Source organism: Ammospiza nelsoni, chromosome 2, assembly GCF_027579445.1.
Source record: "Ammospiza nelsoni isolate bAmmNel1 chromosome 2, bAmmNel1.pri, whole genome shotgun sequence".
In the NCBI taxonomy this organism is placed as follows: Eukaryota; Metazoa; Chordata; class Aves; order Passeriformes; family Passerellidae; genus Ammospiza; species Ammospiza nelsoni.
In genome coordinates, this window is record NC_080634.1 from 68,412,472 (window position 1) to 68,430,764 (window position 18,293).

Consider the following 18,293-nt stretch of genomic DNA (forward strand, 5'->3'; position numbering starts at 1 on the left):
ATTTTGGAAGTGATGTGCACATATCCATCAAATGAAAACTGCACAGCAAATCTCTCATAAAATGTGCCAAAACTACTACTACCCCGGCAGAACTAAAGACCCTAGTAGCAAACAAGTCTGCAGAGGAATGTCAATGGAGGATGACTTGATGAGGGTCTACCGAAATAATTTTATCCAATTATTTACACTGAAAAAAAAGCTTTCAGAAGTTTGTACAGCCTTTGTACTTCTTACTGCCTACACATACTATTCACACCCTATTCAATAATATGTTTTCTATGTAACAAAAATAGATGTTTTCCAGCTACTTAGCAAAAAACAACCCATTAAGAAAAAACTTCTGATTTTATTTTTCACCTTTGTAATCCATTAACTGTAATAGCTTTTAATGTACTTTTAAAATTCCTGAGCCTCTCAGACTGAGTGAAAAGATACATCAACAACCAAAGTGTAAAAAGGTTATCTTGGTGATACTGGCTTTATCAAACCTTTAATTTAGCAGATCTTTATTGTATTATCTGTCATAGGTCAAAAATTTGACTATTATCTTTTAAGGCTTTGAGAAGTCCTAAGTGATACAGAAAGCGTGAACTCAGTATCTTAAGGATTTAACAACTAATCTATTAAGATTTAATAAATAAGATTTAAGATGTGAATTGAGAATGTCGACTTAAAATGTGTTAACTGCAAATGTATTGGCATGTAGAAACCTATCTAAGTATAATAATATTCTTCTTTTTACATTAAAATGCAATATTCAGTCAAATAAATACATTGTATAAGTATCCCTCTGTGAGTATGCATCCATACAAAAATGAACAGATAAAATATGTTTACACATAGCAAATATGTTTACATCAAGCAGCCAGGCAGCAGAGCTGCTGATGAAATTTACTCTGTACATGAGCTGGTAAGTATCCTCCTTAAAAAAGGGCTTTCTCAGAATGGAATTTTAAGCAAAGGTCAGGATCACTTGCTTGATAACTTTGTTAGAGAACAGCCCAGGCTGGAGAGAATTGTGTTGATGCTAAAACTTCCTTTGAGTCTTTCATATTTATAGAAACATATTCATATGTGTTTCTGTATTTATTAAGGTGAAAAAGCATGCTATATTTACATTGTGCATGCCTTTTAAGAGGATTTACGGCTTATAATACAAAATGAATATCTAACTATATAGGATGGCATACTTATCATTAGTTCCCTTTTTGATGCATGAATGCTAACAGGAAAATCCAATCCTAATTTCGGAATATTTAAATTTTCCATTTTTAACTGAGGATACTTTGAAATTTTTCATTCTCTTCTAGAAAATATTAGCCAAAGGTCTAAGACTGATGTTGTCTTGACAGGGGGACATAAAATAAAAAGAAAGACAACCCAGGGGCTTTTTCATACATGAATTTGATAAAATTATACCTTAATTGCTGCTGTCAAGAAGCAGTTATTGTTGATTACCTGAAAATTACATGTGGAATTTCCATTAATAGCATAGTTTAAAACTCTTCTGAAAGAAATACTTTAACTTGTTTTTGAGCATGGAGCATGGTGAGTATTTTATATTTTGCCATAGAAAAGAGCATGCATTTTTTCAGCAAGAGAATGTCCTTCCCATAACATCTCAAATAACATATTCAATTGAAAATGTAAGCATGACATTCAGGCTTCATTTGCTGTTGGTGTCTATCTAAAAACGGCCCAAATTGATGGAGACAGAAAATTCTAATCTGATGCCCTAAGGCCAGATCCAATAAAACACTTAAGCATCTAAATTTGGTGCTAAAGCAACAAACTTTTCAGTGGCTGTGCCCCATAAGGGAATCTTGGGCTGAAGTGAGCTGAGTTTTACATTCCTTTGAAAAGTACAGAGTAGGTATTGCTAGCCAGGTACCAGTTAGAGGGTGCTATGAGCAGCCACTGCCTCCAACATCACCCAAAAAATGGCATGCAGCCACCTGGAGCTAGTAAGTAGACAAACACTGTCAGCAGGACTGAGCTATAAATTACACCTTGCATACCCAAAACAACCTGAGTCCAGGTCATTAAGGGTAAAGGGATAATGTTAGAATATCTCTCCTCTTTTACAAAAGGCACAGTGATTAAGGATAGGGCTCAGGAAATGTGCTCCACATCTCCAAGTACGGTGTGTTTGACTTTTAAGCCATTGGTTATTTTGAACTCTCTTTTTTTGAAGCACTTCAGATCAATGGGCAAAAAGAAGATCAGGATTCAGCCGTCTAGTCTTTTATGTTCTCCACTAGTTCCTCTTTCCTATCCATGCTTAACAGATAGCATTACTGAAGAGCTGAACAGATACTCAGTTCCATAAAAAACACCAAAAATCTGCTTCTCAAAGCTTCAGACTGGGAAGGTCTGCAGGATGTCATACGTAAGCTGAATGGGAAAAGTGATGAAATGTACCTCACCAAAACTGAGGAACTAGACTCTTCCTGTCATAGAAACTTGAAAAGACTTGAAGTCTTCTCTTAACATAGAAAACCGAAAGGATCCTTTCTAATATGAATCCTATACTTCACATAAGCCCTTCTTATTAAGTCTGACTCAATAAAACCAAATGAGTATCATCAAAGAGTTCATAATTATAGATTACAAAATTTGATGCTTAGTTTTGGCTGTCAAGCACTTGAGCTAACATTGTGTACTTGAACTTACCTCATTCTTCCTAGGACCATTTGCAGTTCTACAGCCTTCTTTCAGTAAAATTGGAAATGATGCTGTCTTCTAATAAGCAAAAACTTTGGAAATCTAGGGTAATTGACCTCTGGTGATACAGATGATGACATCTTGAGTTATGTAAGACCTGTGAGGCAGAAGTGCTCTGCTGTCCTCCCTAGTCCAGACTAGGAACCTCACTGGACCACAAATTACCTTAGGAAACCTAAGTATCCTTCTTATGGAACCCAGGGCATGAGTGGAACTTCAGACCTGTACACTGGGTCTGGACCCAGCACAAAGCTAGGATGCAGCCAAGCTGCACTCCTGGATTAAGCAGCTGGAAAATGTCCTCAACACTCATGTTTCATTTTAACAATAAACATTCTAACATTGACAACAGAAACTCTTCCAGTTTTCCTGCAACAAATAATGACCCAGAGCCTTGGGTGAACTTTCTAGTTTTAACAGTCAGATCCACAGATCCTCATTTGATGGTTGGCGTCAAAATAATAACCTGACCCAATGGAAGGTAAAGTCACTCACAACTCCACATACCAGAACTTGAAAATATATCTTGAAGGCAGTCTAAAGGCAAATAAAACAACCCCAAAAACACAAACAAACAAACAAACGAAAACTAAACCCACAAACAAACAAATAAACAAAAACAAGCAAAGACCAAAATACCCCTCAAAAATTAAACAGCAACAACAAAAAAACCAAAAAAAAAACCAAAACAAAACCAAACCAAAACAAAAGAAAAAACCCAACAAAAAAAACCCAACAAAAAACCCTCCACAAAACTACATAAGTGCTTTACTGGTAGCTTAAACCACTCTAATAAAATAAACTGATTTTTGTCATTAATAATAATTCTTGCTAGATTTTTAATAGAAATACATATGATCTTTGAAAGACTTATTCAGTTTGCCAATGCCAATGAACTGTTTCTAAATATATTACACCTTGTTGTGTGAACCGGTCAAATTAGCTCATTTGTACTATGTTTCTAACAGGTAAATGGCATTTTTCACCCACATCCAGCTCACAGATCAGGTCAAACAAATGGTTCACCCCTCTGACAAAAAATTTGTTATGTTGATCAGTTAGCTCTGTTCCCCCTTCAAGTCATCTGTTGACTGTCCCTGATCTCAGACAACTTCAGAGATTTTTCATCTTTTCCTTTTTTTTAATGGAAGAGAGGACAAAAAGAGAGAAGACAGGACCTTCCAGACTAGGAAGGATTTTCTAGGTTCTATTAAAAGACATTTTAGTTGCACCTAGTGTATTTCTGCCAACAAAAGTCTTAGAAGAAAACACATTAATTTTTAAATGGTTCATGATACTTACTTAGAGCTTTTGACTTTTATTTTCCTTTTCCCTTTCCTTTCCTTTCCTTTCCTTTCCTTTCCTTTCCTTTCCTCTCCTCTCCTCTCCTCTCCTCTCCTCTCCTCTCCTCTCCTCTCCTCTCCTCTCCTCTCCTCTCCTCTCCTCTCCTCTCCTCTCCTCTCCTCTCCTCTCCTCTCCTCTCCTCTCCTCTCCTCTCCTCTCCCCTCCTCTCCCCTCCTCTCCCCTCCTCTCCCCTCCTCTCCCCTCCTCTCCCCTCCTCTCCCCTCCTCTCCCCTCCTCTCCCCTCCTCTCCCCTCCTCTCCCCTCCTCTCCCCTCCTCTCCCCTCCTCTCCTCTCCTCTCCTCTCCTCTCCTCTCCTCTCCTCTCCTCTCCTCTCCTCTCCTCTCCTCTCCTCTCCTCTCCTCTCCTCTCCTCTCCTCTCCTCTCCTCTCCTCTCCTCTCCTCTCCTCTCCTCTCCTCTCCTCTCCTCTCCTCTCCTCTCCTCTCCTCTCCTCTCCTCTCCTCTCCTCTCCTCTCCTCTCCTCTCCTTTCCTTTTCCTTTTCTTTTTCCTTTTCCTTTTCCTTTTCCTTTTCCTTTTCCTTTCTTCTCAGCTGAAGAAGATGATGGCATTTTAACAATAAAAGTGCCACCACCTGCATGTGTGTTTGCATTTTTAAATATGGTCACAGTCAGACTGGTTTCCAGGGGTAAAACAGTTTCAAAACCTGATTGCAAGCTCACAGTGACAAAACTAGATAATTACTATCTCCAAAAATATCTGTAAGTCAAATCACTTGTTTTAATACAGATTAGATTAGTACTAAAGTTACAAGATTGATATGAGAGACATGATAAATGTAGTCATGACAGAAAACAATTTTTAATTTAGTAACCCCTATCAATCTAGATAGCCCATGAATATTTACCATTAATTCAGTAGGCTGGAACAGAGCAGGGGAAAAAGAACAAAAAAAAATAAAAGAAAAGAAAAACAAAAGGTGGTTTGACCTAAACAGGACTGAGGAAAAAGGAGAATTCTCAGCAGTTTTACTGAGAACAGATCTTGCAAAGACTGGGAAAACATATTTGGGATAGCATAATTAAAAAACCCTTTGAAAAACTGAATGACATGCAAAAGTATTGCCATTCTTAATATGTACTTCTCTTTGCAGAACTTACCAGTCAGATTACAGTTAAACAAGTAACTTCAAAGGCTGAAATAAAATCATTTATGGAAATTCAAAACAAACCTATTTGATCACATCATACTTCACAGCAGGGATACAATTTGCAGAGGCTGAGTGAGGGCATAGTGTAAGCAAAAACAGGTTGTGTGTGCAATGAACCAAACTAAATGGTTTATATAAAAGAAATGTTGTTTCCATTAATTTTTCTGGTAATCTTATTAAAAACACCACCTGTCCAGAACAGAATTGTCCAGGTTTTAATTCCTTTTCATATCTCAGTGTTCAAACACAAGACAGAGGAGGAATCACCTTATAGCTATTAAATATGTCACAAAATGTCTTATTCTGAAATCTTCACAGCTACAGCAGTTTCTCCAGCTCTGTTTCAACATCTGGTTATTGTACTTTTTACTTTTTCTCTCGTTGTGCTCAAAGAGAGAAAGCTTTTCTGATAAGCTTAAAGAAATTTTTTTTCAAAGCATGCATTGCTTTTTAAGCCTCTCTTTAAAAAAAATGTTTCCAGTCTATAAGACTTAAAATTCACATATATTAAGCGAATAAAACACAAAATGCACCTTTCTAAATTTCACCACCACCCCACCAAAATCCCCTGTAAGAGCCCTGAACAGGAACTTGACTTTGAATACCAGCAGAGATGAAATGGTGTCATAATCAGCATAAGTGCATGTGGACTATTCACCTAGATCAAACACTTTGGTCATATACTCAATTAAATTTAAATCCCATTATATAATGTATACCAGCCTCATTTTATGCAATTCCCTAATTTAATGGCTTGGTATTAGCCTTTTTCATTTTTGCACACATGGACTAATTTTCATGGTGCTCAGTCCCTCTGGGAAGTAGGTCATTAAAGTCAACTGGACGGAGACAGAAACTTTAAATACCTAAACAGTGCTGCAGAAGGGTCAGAGTGGCAATAATAATGTAAAACAGTTTTTGACTCATCCTACTTTGCAATATTTATGAAATTTCTCCCTCATATATATATTTTTAATATATATTTATATATTTATATTATATATTTATATATAATTTTATATATTTATATGATTTTATATTTATTTTTTTATATTATATATTTATATATATTCATTAATATTGGAGATTACAAAATAGAACAATAATGAAAATTATTATCCTGGTACAATTTGATTTGTGAAACTGAAAATAAAAAATCAGCTAAACAAAAATCTCAATAAGGAAATTAAAAATCACAATTATAGTAATATTTAGCTACCGAGACAACACCTGTTTTACACTGAAGCAGTAGAATTAGAATATTCATGTTACCTTTCTCAATGTGTATTCTTTTTGTCTCATGTCCCACATCATGACCAGCCAGATCCCCCTCCTTAGGTCCAGGCAGGACATTAGGTGACAAACCCATCAGCATTTGGTTCATAGAGAGCCCGTTCTGATGGACAGCTGCTAGACACAAGCACAGGCAGAAAGAAATCAGCTGTCATACTAACAATACCCTTTTTTACTTATTTTACATTGTCTTCCTCTTAATTATGCAAGAATTCTAACAATCACAAACTTACTTAATTAGTGCTATCAGGATCCACAGAGAGGAAAAGTTTCTTCCTGACACTGCTACTTTAAAACAATGAATTTTAAAAAGAAAGTTCAGTAACTTTGGATAAAGTTAGAGATTTGCAAATATGTTCTCCCTTATTTAACGAGAATTCTTAAATTTTTAGTTCATTGTACAAAAATGCTTGAGTACCAACATTCCCAATATGCAGTCCCTAATAACTTCCTTAAATGAAGCATTGTGGCCTTTCAGGTGATAAACACTGTTTTTCCATACATTCTGTGCAACAGTAGAATTGCTTCTTTGCCCATCAGACAGGTGGAAAAGCCCTGTCCAACACCTTTCAGAGACCCTCATGAGTCTCAAACACACCTCAGAAACTCTTATTAGGTAGTTTATATTTCTATGCTTTTATTCTGGAAAAAAAAAAAATTTCAAGATGTTTATGCGATTTTTAGTAATTTTTTTTTTTTAAATATGGAACCCATATTCCTGTACTAGCCATCTTTTTCTGGCTGGCACTACAAAAGATGTACTTAAGAATCAGGTGTAATGTTAGCAAATCAGATAGGACAGAAAATAATTATCTTATAAATAAATAAGTTATTGAAGTGATCCACTACTTAAGGAACTCTGCTATGTTTACGTGGAAGAAAAAAAAGTGCAAAGGTCCCACTCCTCTCTGTAAACTATATAGTAAACTGAACAGTATAATTTCCTTGTTTGTTAAAAAAATGAGCAATTCCTTAGCAAAAACAATAAATATCTCTCAATTTAGATTTTGAGAGTTTCTGATGTTTTATTGTTTTAGGGTTTTTTTGAGGGAACAATGGAAAAGAGCTTCATCAGTTGTAAACAAAAATACTGTTCAATCAATTAAGAAAAAATTTAATTCCACATTTGGGAGGGGTTTTTTCAGACCTTCACGTATGAAGCCTGCAGTGGCTTGATCATGGCTGGACACCACGTGCCCACCAAAGCCACTCCATCACTCCCCCTCCTCAAATGGACAATGGAAAGAAAATATAATGAAAGGCTTGTGGGTCAAGCCTGGGGAAATAGACAGGTCACAGTATATGGGATGCCAATTTAATCTGCTCTCTGAATTGTCCAAGTGATAACAAAACAGAATTTTCAGCTTGTCATAGTCAGGCCTCATTTCTTTTCTTTGGTAAGTCATTTTTCATCACACACTAATGAAGGATCTCTCATTTGAAGGTCAATGAAGAGTCAGCTTCCTGAGCATAGGGAGAGCCCGAAGAGGAGCAGCCTAAAGGACACGTGTTGCATCTAATCAGCATGGCCACCTATTTCATGCAGCTATTTCATGGCCTTCTATGTGTGTGCCAAACCCTCCAGTTTCACCTACTGACAAATTCCACTGTGGAAAGACTATTTAAACACACAAAAACCTGCAACAGAGCAGTATTAAAGGGAATGGACAAGTGTAATACGAATTTAAGTACACATCCATAAAATGGTATGCATTTAAAACCTTAATTTCCATTGCTGCACTGGAATATCACAGATTTCAGAGTCTTTGCCATGTAATTTACAACATGTATATGGAACTTTGATAAGAATGGCATCACTCTGGGACACCACAGTTTAATTTCACTCTGTCCCCTGTGAGCTATGAGGTGATATTCTTTCTATCATATTTCTCACCATTAAAAAATTTTTGTATTTAAAAAAATTATGAAGTATGAACATTTTTAATTTCTTTAACCCAATTCTTCTCTTTACCAAGCAATTCTACCACATAAAATATTGCTTATGAAGTCAGATTCAATATAGAAACCAAAACCGAGTAACCTGATTAAATAAAATTCACTTTCTTTTAAAAATGTTTACACTTTATGTATAGTTCTGAAACTAATCTAGCAAATTGCTTCCTGCCTGCAATTCTGTATTTCACTGCTCATATCTTTATGTTTAATATGACATGATGGCAGTTTATATCAGTACCTGTTAACGTAGCATCAGATATTACGGTACTGCAAACTGGGGAACATAATGCTGGGAGACAGTTATTGCAGCTGAGCTTCTGAACAGGAGACATATGGGACCTGCTCAAGGGGAGGGCACTGTGACCAGAAACACAAGCTGCACCTCATCAGCTTTAGAGGGGTGGGAAGGAGAAGAATGGGACCTACGGATTCTGTCTGAAGAGCTCTCGGTCCGTGCGGGAGAGCTGGACACGCTGCTGCTCCGATGAGAGGATGGGTGGCTGCCGGGTCTTCGGCCCTCTTCAAGAGAAGGAGCAGGAGAAGGGCTGTCTGGAACACGTTCCTAGACCACACAAAAAGCCATCGAGAAAAAATGGCAATGTTAAACCAAGCCTCTGTTTCCAAACATCACTTCCCTAAACTGAATCTCCTTCTTAAATTCCAACCTATTCATTCCTTTGTTGACATTTCCAGGATTTGCAGAGCATTGTCAAGGGAAACTTGGCAACTTTAGGACACTAGACCTTAAATTTCAGCATGCAATGTGAATACTGCTCATCCTATCAGGCTTTTAACTGCCTTCTGGACTACTTTAAAAATTAAGATGTTTGTTCACCTTTTTGTTGTTGTTGTTGGTTTGGATTTCTTTTTTTGGTTGGTTGGTTTTTTCTGGTTTTTGGGGGGTTTTTTTGGTGGTTTGTTTGTTTATTTTATTTTTGTTACTCGTATCATGCAGTTGAATTGGAAGCATACATTTTGGCTTACACATGTTAGCTTTATGGGATGAGGAATTATGTATTTCTGTAAACAAATAAAGACCAGGTACTGTTGTTTTATCTCATGTTGACTTTTACTTCACAATTTAATTTCAAAGAGGTTTCTTGAGCAATGAGATCTTTTGGAACTGCTATGGATAATAAAGAAACTATAACCTCCTTATAGTACCTATATCAGTCACATGACTGATGTAAGTCCAAATGCCTATTTTTACCATGGAACACAAACTTGGAATGAATCACACTTTTTGGATGAATGTGGCCATATCACTTCAAAATGGGGAAAACCACCACTCATATTTTTCTATGCAGGGAAAGGCCTGGCAGGGCAGCCAAGAGCAGCTATGACGCACTTCAAGAGTTTCCTTGCTTTTGAAAACCAGAATGTAAGGACTGTGATGGTTTGAATTGCATAGCTGCTGTGTGAGAAGTGTTAGTATGTAGCAGACAGATACATCTGATATTTACCCAGAAGTCTGACACAAATAATACAAACAAGAATCAAATGGAGATGAGTGCAGGATAGCTCTTTCTAGAAAATTCACTGTCTTTCCCTGCAGTTTCCTTTTTACTGCTGAAAGTTCTCAAGACTCATTGCTAAAGTATGTGAGAGTGAGGCTGTTTTGGAAAAATAGTGATAAAAATAAATGAATCCTATAGGGGAAATCTGTTGGAAGGATTGAAGATATTAAACTAACCTTTTTTTTTTGCTTGTTTTTCTCCTTTTGATAACTGAAAACCTGACTTATAATGAGAAAAACAATGAGCCCAAACCACCAATCAACAAACACCTGCACACATTCAACTCACTAAAAGCTTTTGGTAATGAAATAATACAATTAGTATACATGTGTAATAACAGAAAAAAACCTCTTGCTGTTGCAAATGTATTTTCTTGAAAAAAGCAGTACATTCCTCACACAGAAAGGTTCTTTACAAGCAGTCATTCTTTTATCATGCCCAGTCACTAGATAAATATTTATTTCTCTGAATGCATTCCCAAGAAATTTTGCAACATCCTCAACTATAGTAATCAATAGATTTGTTCAAGGTAAGTTTCATAAAAAAATATCTGCTGAACTTGAGATTCTGATTGCAAAGGGATTCAATGAGCATACTGATGGAGTGGGAGGAGATTTTTTAGAGCAATGTTGCAAGACATTTAAGTGGATTCCACTTTAACAGTCTTAGGTTTTTAAGTCAAAAACCTTGATGAGGATAGCTTAACTGCATCATAGCTCTAGGCTTATTATGACTTTGATTGTGTTTATATGTCCATGATCTGGGTATTCAAGAGGAGGATTATAATGCAGATGTTTTCAGAATGTAGAAGATTTATTTCTTTAGATTTAGGAGGATTTAAGCATGCACAGTGTACAGATTTGATATAAATTAGAACACGGTATATTTAATCATTCATTTAAAATATAATTTCACTGTTTGGCATACAATGTATTGTTCTTAGAAGGGTTTCATTAAAATGAAATCCAGTGAGCACATAAGATTTGAATACAGAGCTGCAGAGTAAATTAATTTATTTAAACAGCTTAATTTGTTTATCCTATTTATTTATGTGTGCTTTTACAGCACGTATTATGAGATGGAGCGAGCAAAAGGAATGCACAGGACAACGAAATATAATTACTGTACAAACAAAACAGATAATGAGTTTTATTCTCATATTATATGACATAGACAAAATCCATGAGAAAACTATATATCTTGGCTTTATCAATTCATTTGTAAAATACCCTTTAATTCCAATAAAACATGGGACTGAACTACACAGAAATGCAAAATAAACCAATTTAGTACCTTAACTATTGTTTTATATCCTTGCTTCATATTTCCACAATCAGCAGTCTAGTCTATAGCAATTTTTTGTGTTTAACAAATTCACTGCAATAATAAATGGCAATGCTGGTAATGATAAATTGAAGTACTCTGTAGCTGTAAAAAAGCCATAGTAATAAACTAACAGTACTGGAATATCAATATGTCTTCCTTAACAGAGATTTTGTGTAGAAAACATTAATTTGGTTTGTGGCAAAATATTAACTTTAGACTCCATTTAAAATTTTTCAAAAAAGGAACTGTTCAAAATTGTGTTTATTAAATAATGCAGATCAGAGACACTTTTTCACTTCTACAGCCTGCCACTTTTGTACAAGTTACTCTACATGAAACAGTAAAGAAATAGAACTTACTGACTTAAAATCCTGGCAACAGATAACACCTAGGATTCTGTCCACTGCCCAATATTTTTCCTAAAACTTAACTACTTTCCTAAAATTTTACTCCAAAGAGGCAGATATTTCTGGAAAATCTGGTGTATAACCCTCTCTCACTACTTTTTTTCTCCATTTTTTGCTAGTCACAGGTAAAAAGTAGTGTTAACAATTTAGGTAATATGCAGAAATTTAGCATCTGGTTCACCAATGTTTCAGGATTGTTAAGACTCTCAGTTAGGTATCAGAGGCTTTACTAAGCAGTGGGCAACAAACTCTTAGGGGCCAAATTTGAAGTGTTCCTTATCTTGGTGATCTTCACAACTTGATCCAAATCATGAATCCTAAGCATTTAGGAATCTGGCATTTGCCTCCTCCAAAAATGTTCCTACCACAAAGAAATTTTCACTCTAGGGAACTCTAACACCCTTTCTTGTACTCTAATTCCAGTGACAAGTTACACACTCTCAATATCAAGTCCATTTCATAAATAACAGGTTTGTTCCTGTGACATTGGGTATATTATCTTATGCTGTTAAAAAAACAGGTAAAAGATTTCAGTATCAGAGATTGAAACACATGAGATTGAGGTTCTCTCTGGAATTGAAATCACCCCAGTTTTGTTCCAGAATACTACATAACATTCACAAAATCACACTGTCTTGATCTCTTTAAGTAAAACAGGAGAGTTCTTATGTATTTATCAACTTTTTTTCTAAATTTCTCAAATAGGCAAATACTGCAAAATCTTATTCTGAAAGTTATTTTTAAGTAACTTTTAAAAAAATAATTATCTTAATACATCAATAATGCTATTCAGAAGACCAGAAATACTTTCTTCCCTATATCACATCTTTGTCCATATATGAGGTTACAAATATTAATTTCTTTTTGTTCCTATTTTATTTCTGCTTCAGCAGCATGCTTTCACTGTTTGAACATTGCTTCATTACCAAAAGCCTTCCTCAAAATATATCAAAACACAAAGCTGATGAAGTTCAGCTGTTGCATCACTATTGAAGACATTTCAGGTAATATATGTAGGAATAATACTTCTGCTCCTAAGAGGACAGAAAAGTAAGTGGTATCTTCTAAGTTGTCTCCACCTCAGTTTGTCCATAAGTATTTTTTATTCTTTGCCATTCTTGTTCCTTACTAACAAAATTGTTTACTATTTCTGACAAACTTTGAATTCATGTTCTTGCAATAACCAAACCAGATTTGCATGCACAGTCTTCACCTCCTGGCTATTTGTCTCCTACAGGTATTTAGTCTTGGCCTTTTACTATGTTCTAGTTTACTTTGCCTTAAAACTCATCTCTTGGGTTCAGTTCTCCTTTAATTTTAGTCTTGGAATGAGCTCTAGACACACAATTAAGTCCTGCTCTAAAGGTATATAATTTTTTAACTATTCAGTTGTCTTGCTCTTCTTCAGTATTGAACAAACTTCCTTAAGGATGTTTGTGCTTTAAGTGATTGAAGTGCAAGAATAAAGTAACTTATTTTCAAGGTCATACTTTTCATAGTTTAGGTAACTTTTGGAATTGTTTAGGTTGGAAGAGATGTTTAAAGGCCATCAAGAGATGTTTAAAGTTTCAATCAACCTGTCAGCAGGGACACTGTCCACTGGAGGAGGTTGCTCAGAGCTCCATTCAGCCTGGCATTGAACACTGCCAGCTATGGGGCAACCACAGTGTCCCTGCACAGGCTAACTGCATGCTAGGCAAAGTATAAATGACACAAACTGTTTTATACAGTTGTGATAATAATAATATTAATGATCAGCATCAGCATTATCTTTTAATCAGGAGTGTGAGAGACTGGACTGGTTAATGACCCAAAAGGCGGCCCACTTGACCACCCAGGTGCAGAGGGCACACACTCATCACTGAAGGCTACAGCTGGGTGTTGAAAAAGATAAGAAAGGAGGCTGGCAAGATGCAAATCTTGCCAATTTGCCATTGGGCTAGTGCTTTTTATCATGTCTCTGCCCTTTTCATAATGGCTCAGGCATGAAAACTCACCTCAGAAAGTACTGGGACATTCACACAAAGTCTGAAGGTGTTCACCCATTCTGATGGACATAAGTGACTCAACTGTGCTGACAGGAGAGGTGGCATCCCCAGAGGTGTCATGGATCATGAAAGACTCCTGAAGTGTCCTGTGATCCACAGCCTTATACCATTCAGTGTGAAACCCCCTACCTCAGGAGTGGAACCTGGGCATTCCCACCTGAACCTAAGCATATATAACTGTGGAACTTTGGTGTTTTGTGAGCTTTTCCTATTCCTGACAGACCAAGACAGCCACAAACACTTCAGCCAACAGATATTGAAATTGCAACAGTCAAATCTTGTGAGGTCCGTGGGTGGTGATATCTTTCTAGTCCTTTCCATTTTTTAAGTGTCATTATTATGTTTTTATATTGGTATATTACTACATAAAATAATAATCTAAATGGCTACACATGTGCTCCCCCATTGCAACCAAACTGTTCTAAAATAAACCCTCCAAGTGTGTATTTAAGAACATGGATTTGTGTTTTTTCATACGACATCCAGTGTGGTTTTGCTCTAATATGCCCCAAGGAATCTATCAATGAGAACCTGTGTTAGCTTCACCTTTTGGTGGTTGTAACAAGGAGTAGGTTATATTTTTTCCAGCCTTTGTGGGAAGACACTTGTCTTCCAAGCCTTTTTGGTGGTAGTTATGAAAATCGCTTTTAAAAGTGATCAAAACACAGATTTCTTTCTTCAGTTTCTTACTGACTTATTTTGAACTTGTGTGAGATGCATTCCAGGAATAACTTTCTTGTAAAATGTCACATTTAATTTGACATTACTTTAGCTGAATAAGTTTAAGAAATTAGTAACTTGAGTATCTTTTGTATTTTCTGCAAACAGAACATTTTATTTTTACAGTTTTACTTTTTCATTCCACTTTAGTCAAGACACTATGGTGCTCTAAATGAATATTTAGACTCAAGAAGTGAAAAATTAAATGGACTAATAGTTAGTTATTTCCTAACTTCCTCAGTCACTTCTATATGAGTGTTATCAATCTGACTGAATGCTATAAAATTTCAGTTCTATTTCCTTACCTGCATACTATCTGGCTTGCTGAAGATCTCGCTAACTTCACACTGATGCACATGATATCTTTTTCACCTTGTTCTTACAGATCCACTTCTAATCCCAATCAAAATTCAGGAGTTCTAATATTTTATGTTGTCATTAACTGCACTATTATTTTAAATCTTAGATGTCTTACAAAGAAAAGAATCCATGATGTTTACATTACATGTTTTCTCTCTCTGTGAATACCTTGAACTTATTTATCTTTTGGACCAATTGAAGTTGATTTCTATTACATTTTTTACTTCCACAATTTTTCATTGTACCTACTTTGCTCTTCTCATCCCAAGAATACTGACAACCGAAAGCATAAAATGAAGAAAGAGATCAACTGAAGATAAGACTGAATTGGCTTGATTTTTAGTGTCCTGTTTTCTACATGTATTATTCCAGCAGAAGTTAACTGAGGGGAAGCCAAATAGGAGACTTCCAAGTAATCCTCTAACAGTACTTGCACAACAAGAGATCTAATCCTTGGAAATCATGAGCAGTACATACAGCACAATGACCCAGTCAGGAAGTGGGTGTCAGTGGACAGGGCCATTACAGAGATTAAAAACAAGCAAGCAAACAAAGTTGATCCCTATCAACTGAAGAAAGAGCTTGGTTTTACCTTCACAACGAATATTTCTTCTAACAAACAAAATATCCTTCTAAGGTACACAAAAAAACTCCATGCAATAGGCAAACATATAGACATGCAAGAAACTCTGTTCCAATCAAATTAGTAACTCCTTATTGGCAAGCTGGACACACTTTCTGATTTTTTTTTTCTCCTGATTTCTCTGATTTTTTTTCTGTTTTTCTCACACTACACACATAGCTCCCTGTTACACACCAGAACATGCAAATTTCCTAACATATGAGCATTTGGCTATTAGCTTCAAACTGCACCACAGAAACATGCACAATAAAAGAACCATAGGATCCTCTATTATTAAAAAAAAACCCCAATGATTCCAGGTTACAGCCTACCACATTTAGTTGGCATCCTCTAAGGTCATTATATAAAAAGTGTATTAAAAGCTAAAACAAATAATATTAATCATATAGATAGAACTAATTAATGAGGTGGAACACAGTGTCCTCTAATATAAAGATAGTTAAGCCATAATAAAGAAGGTCAACTATACTTTGACCTAAGATCTACTAATTCTAAATTAAAAAAAAAAAAAAAAAGTGTGCATATACACAAGTTATTCTAAGGCAGAGATTTTCTCTATTATGTTCAAATTCCTACAAATTAGATATAATATTCTCTGCAGCTAGGATAAAATTGTTATTTGAATTACATTATACTTAAAAAATCATTGGTATATTCTAATTTCCATGTTTGGTTCCTTAACATGTAAAAGCAGTTGTTTTAGGAGCTGATAGTCCTATTTTTATTCTAAAATATTTATTGTAATAAAATTACTTTTTATTACTTAAATGCTCTAAATCAAATTTCTCCTTACATACAGAAGAAAACTTGATCATACGTCACATATCAGATAAAGAGGAAATTAAAGTAGCTTCCCTCTTGCCCTTTTACACATTCAAGAAAAGCATTTTAAAGTAGTGTTAAGATTTCTGGTTTGAATGCACAATGCACTAATGTCTCTAAAAATAGTAGGTTATCTGAAAAGTCAGGTGTTTTTCAGGTTAGGCATACAAAAAGGGTTTTTCTGCCAATTTGGAACACAATCAATTTTGTTCTCATTCCCTGTCTGTGAAAGGCGTACGGCATATCCAGCTTCACAGGAATGCTGCCACTGCCTGCATAATGCTTTTCCTGTAAGACACAGAAGCGTCCACAGAAAACTTTTGCCTTCAACACAAGATTCAAGATTCAGATCAGTGAAGTGAACTTGCCCTTTTTCCTCTCAGAGTCTGTTTCCTTTCAGGTATGCTCTCTGGACTTGCTCACCACCCGTCTGATAAGAGACATTAAAATGTACTCTGCTCAGCCATTTCTATATGGCAGAGATGCATTTCCTCTCTTTGGCTATTATTTGGACTTTTTGGGAAAAAATCACAGAAACACATGAGTCTGAGTTGGAAGGGTCCCAGAAGGACCATCAGGTCCAGGTCTTGAGTGAATGGCCCATATGGGGATTGAATCCATGACCTGGGTGCAATTAGCACCAGGCTCTGAGCAACTGACCTATCTATTATAGGCAAAAAAAGATAGAAACATTAAATTACATCAACAGGAACACACATATTGACAATGAAAAATGAAAAAGTGAATGAATTCTAAAATTAAATTTCATGTCAGAATGGTCTTATAAACAGAGTTATTCTAAAAAATAAAATCTGTCAGCAGCTACTCTTGTTAAATAAGCTAACAGTAAACTTCTGCTATGGGATCACAGGAACATATCTATCTATATACAGATAGATTTAAAAAAAGGTAAAAAATAGTGTAACACAACCAGTGCTATGATAGATGTGAGGAAATTAGCAAACTTTAGTCTGATATATCCATTACACAATGCAAAACTTCTGTGCCACTGCTGTCTTCACTTTTTCAGCTGGACATATTGGTTTCTTCTGTTTTATTCTTAATTCTCCCTCTAACTATTAGTCACATATAGATAAATTGCAATTTTTGATTCTGGCATGCTGCTGCTCTGTTCTAACTTTTACAATGTAATTTCAAGTTGCTATTATTATAAAGTATGTCCTGTATATTTTCATATATCTTTCTGCTGAGTGGAAAAAAAACTGATGTAGTGAAACTGCTAACAAGCTCAGCCTTTGAAACCACAGGCAGGTGATGAAAGCCACTTCATGTCTAAAGCATCCCCAGGTCACAGCTGTCACACTCACTGCAATTCATTGTTGTCACAATCTGCTGTCCCTGCTTGTTGTTGCTCTCCTCTTATTCATCCAACTCATATATCTAAACATTCCATTACAAAAAGACATCTAATGCTCATCTCATGTTCGAAAGGGCACAACACTCTTCTGAAATATAATTCTGAAGATTTTAGGGCTCAGAGTTCACTGCCAAATCTAAGGTGTTGTTTTGTAAGGCTTCCCTTGTAATTTTGTCTTTGTCTCATCTCCTGAATGCAGCAGGATAAAATGTTTAGTTAGTACATGATCTCAGCTTTATTCCAACATCTTATCATGAAGAAATGAAATATTGCCCAGTAATAGAAAGGCATTTGAAGCTTTGTGAGTTTAAAGATAACGGCGCTAGCTGTGAAGTCAGTGAATTGGAAGGAAAGGTCAGCAAGTCATCTACTGTGGCACTGTTCACAAAGGCAATCCTTCTATCCAATGAACCTGGCTGTTCGCAATCTGAAGACTTTGATTTTCTAAGACTTAATTTTGTTCTTTGTTACTTAATTAGATATGGTTACTATTGATTTACTTTTCAGAGTCAAAATTTCTCACAGGCCTTCTAACTTTCAAGCAGACTTTACACTGGCAAACATGCAGTACTCTAATTTCAAATCTAT

At 35.8% G+C, this 18,293-nt stretch overlaps 1 protein-coding gene across 4 annotated transcripts in view; it reads right to left on the reverse strand.

Annotated features, from left to right (window-relative positions):
• DACH1 (dachshund family transcription factor 1) overlaps positions 1-18,293 on the reverse strand; it is a 351,434-nt gene that overhangs the window by 95,917 nt on the left and 237,224 nt on the right. For 2 of the 4 annotated variants that reach the window (XM_059466137.1, XM_059466139.1), the window contains exons 5-6: positions 8,911-9,046; positions 6,508-6,642 (exon numbers count right to left, since the gene is read on the reverse strand). In XM_059466137.1, the coding sequence (XP_059322120.1) occupies positions 6,508-6,642; positions 8,911-9,046 (271 nt within the window). Of the gene's footprint in view, positions 1-6,507; positions 6,646-8,910; positions 9,047-18,293 lie in introns of all 4 variants that reach the window. The other 2 variants (XM_059466135.1, XM_059466138.1) reach the window with 1 other exon arrangement.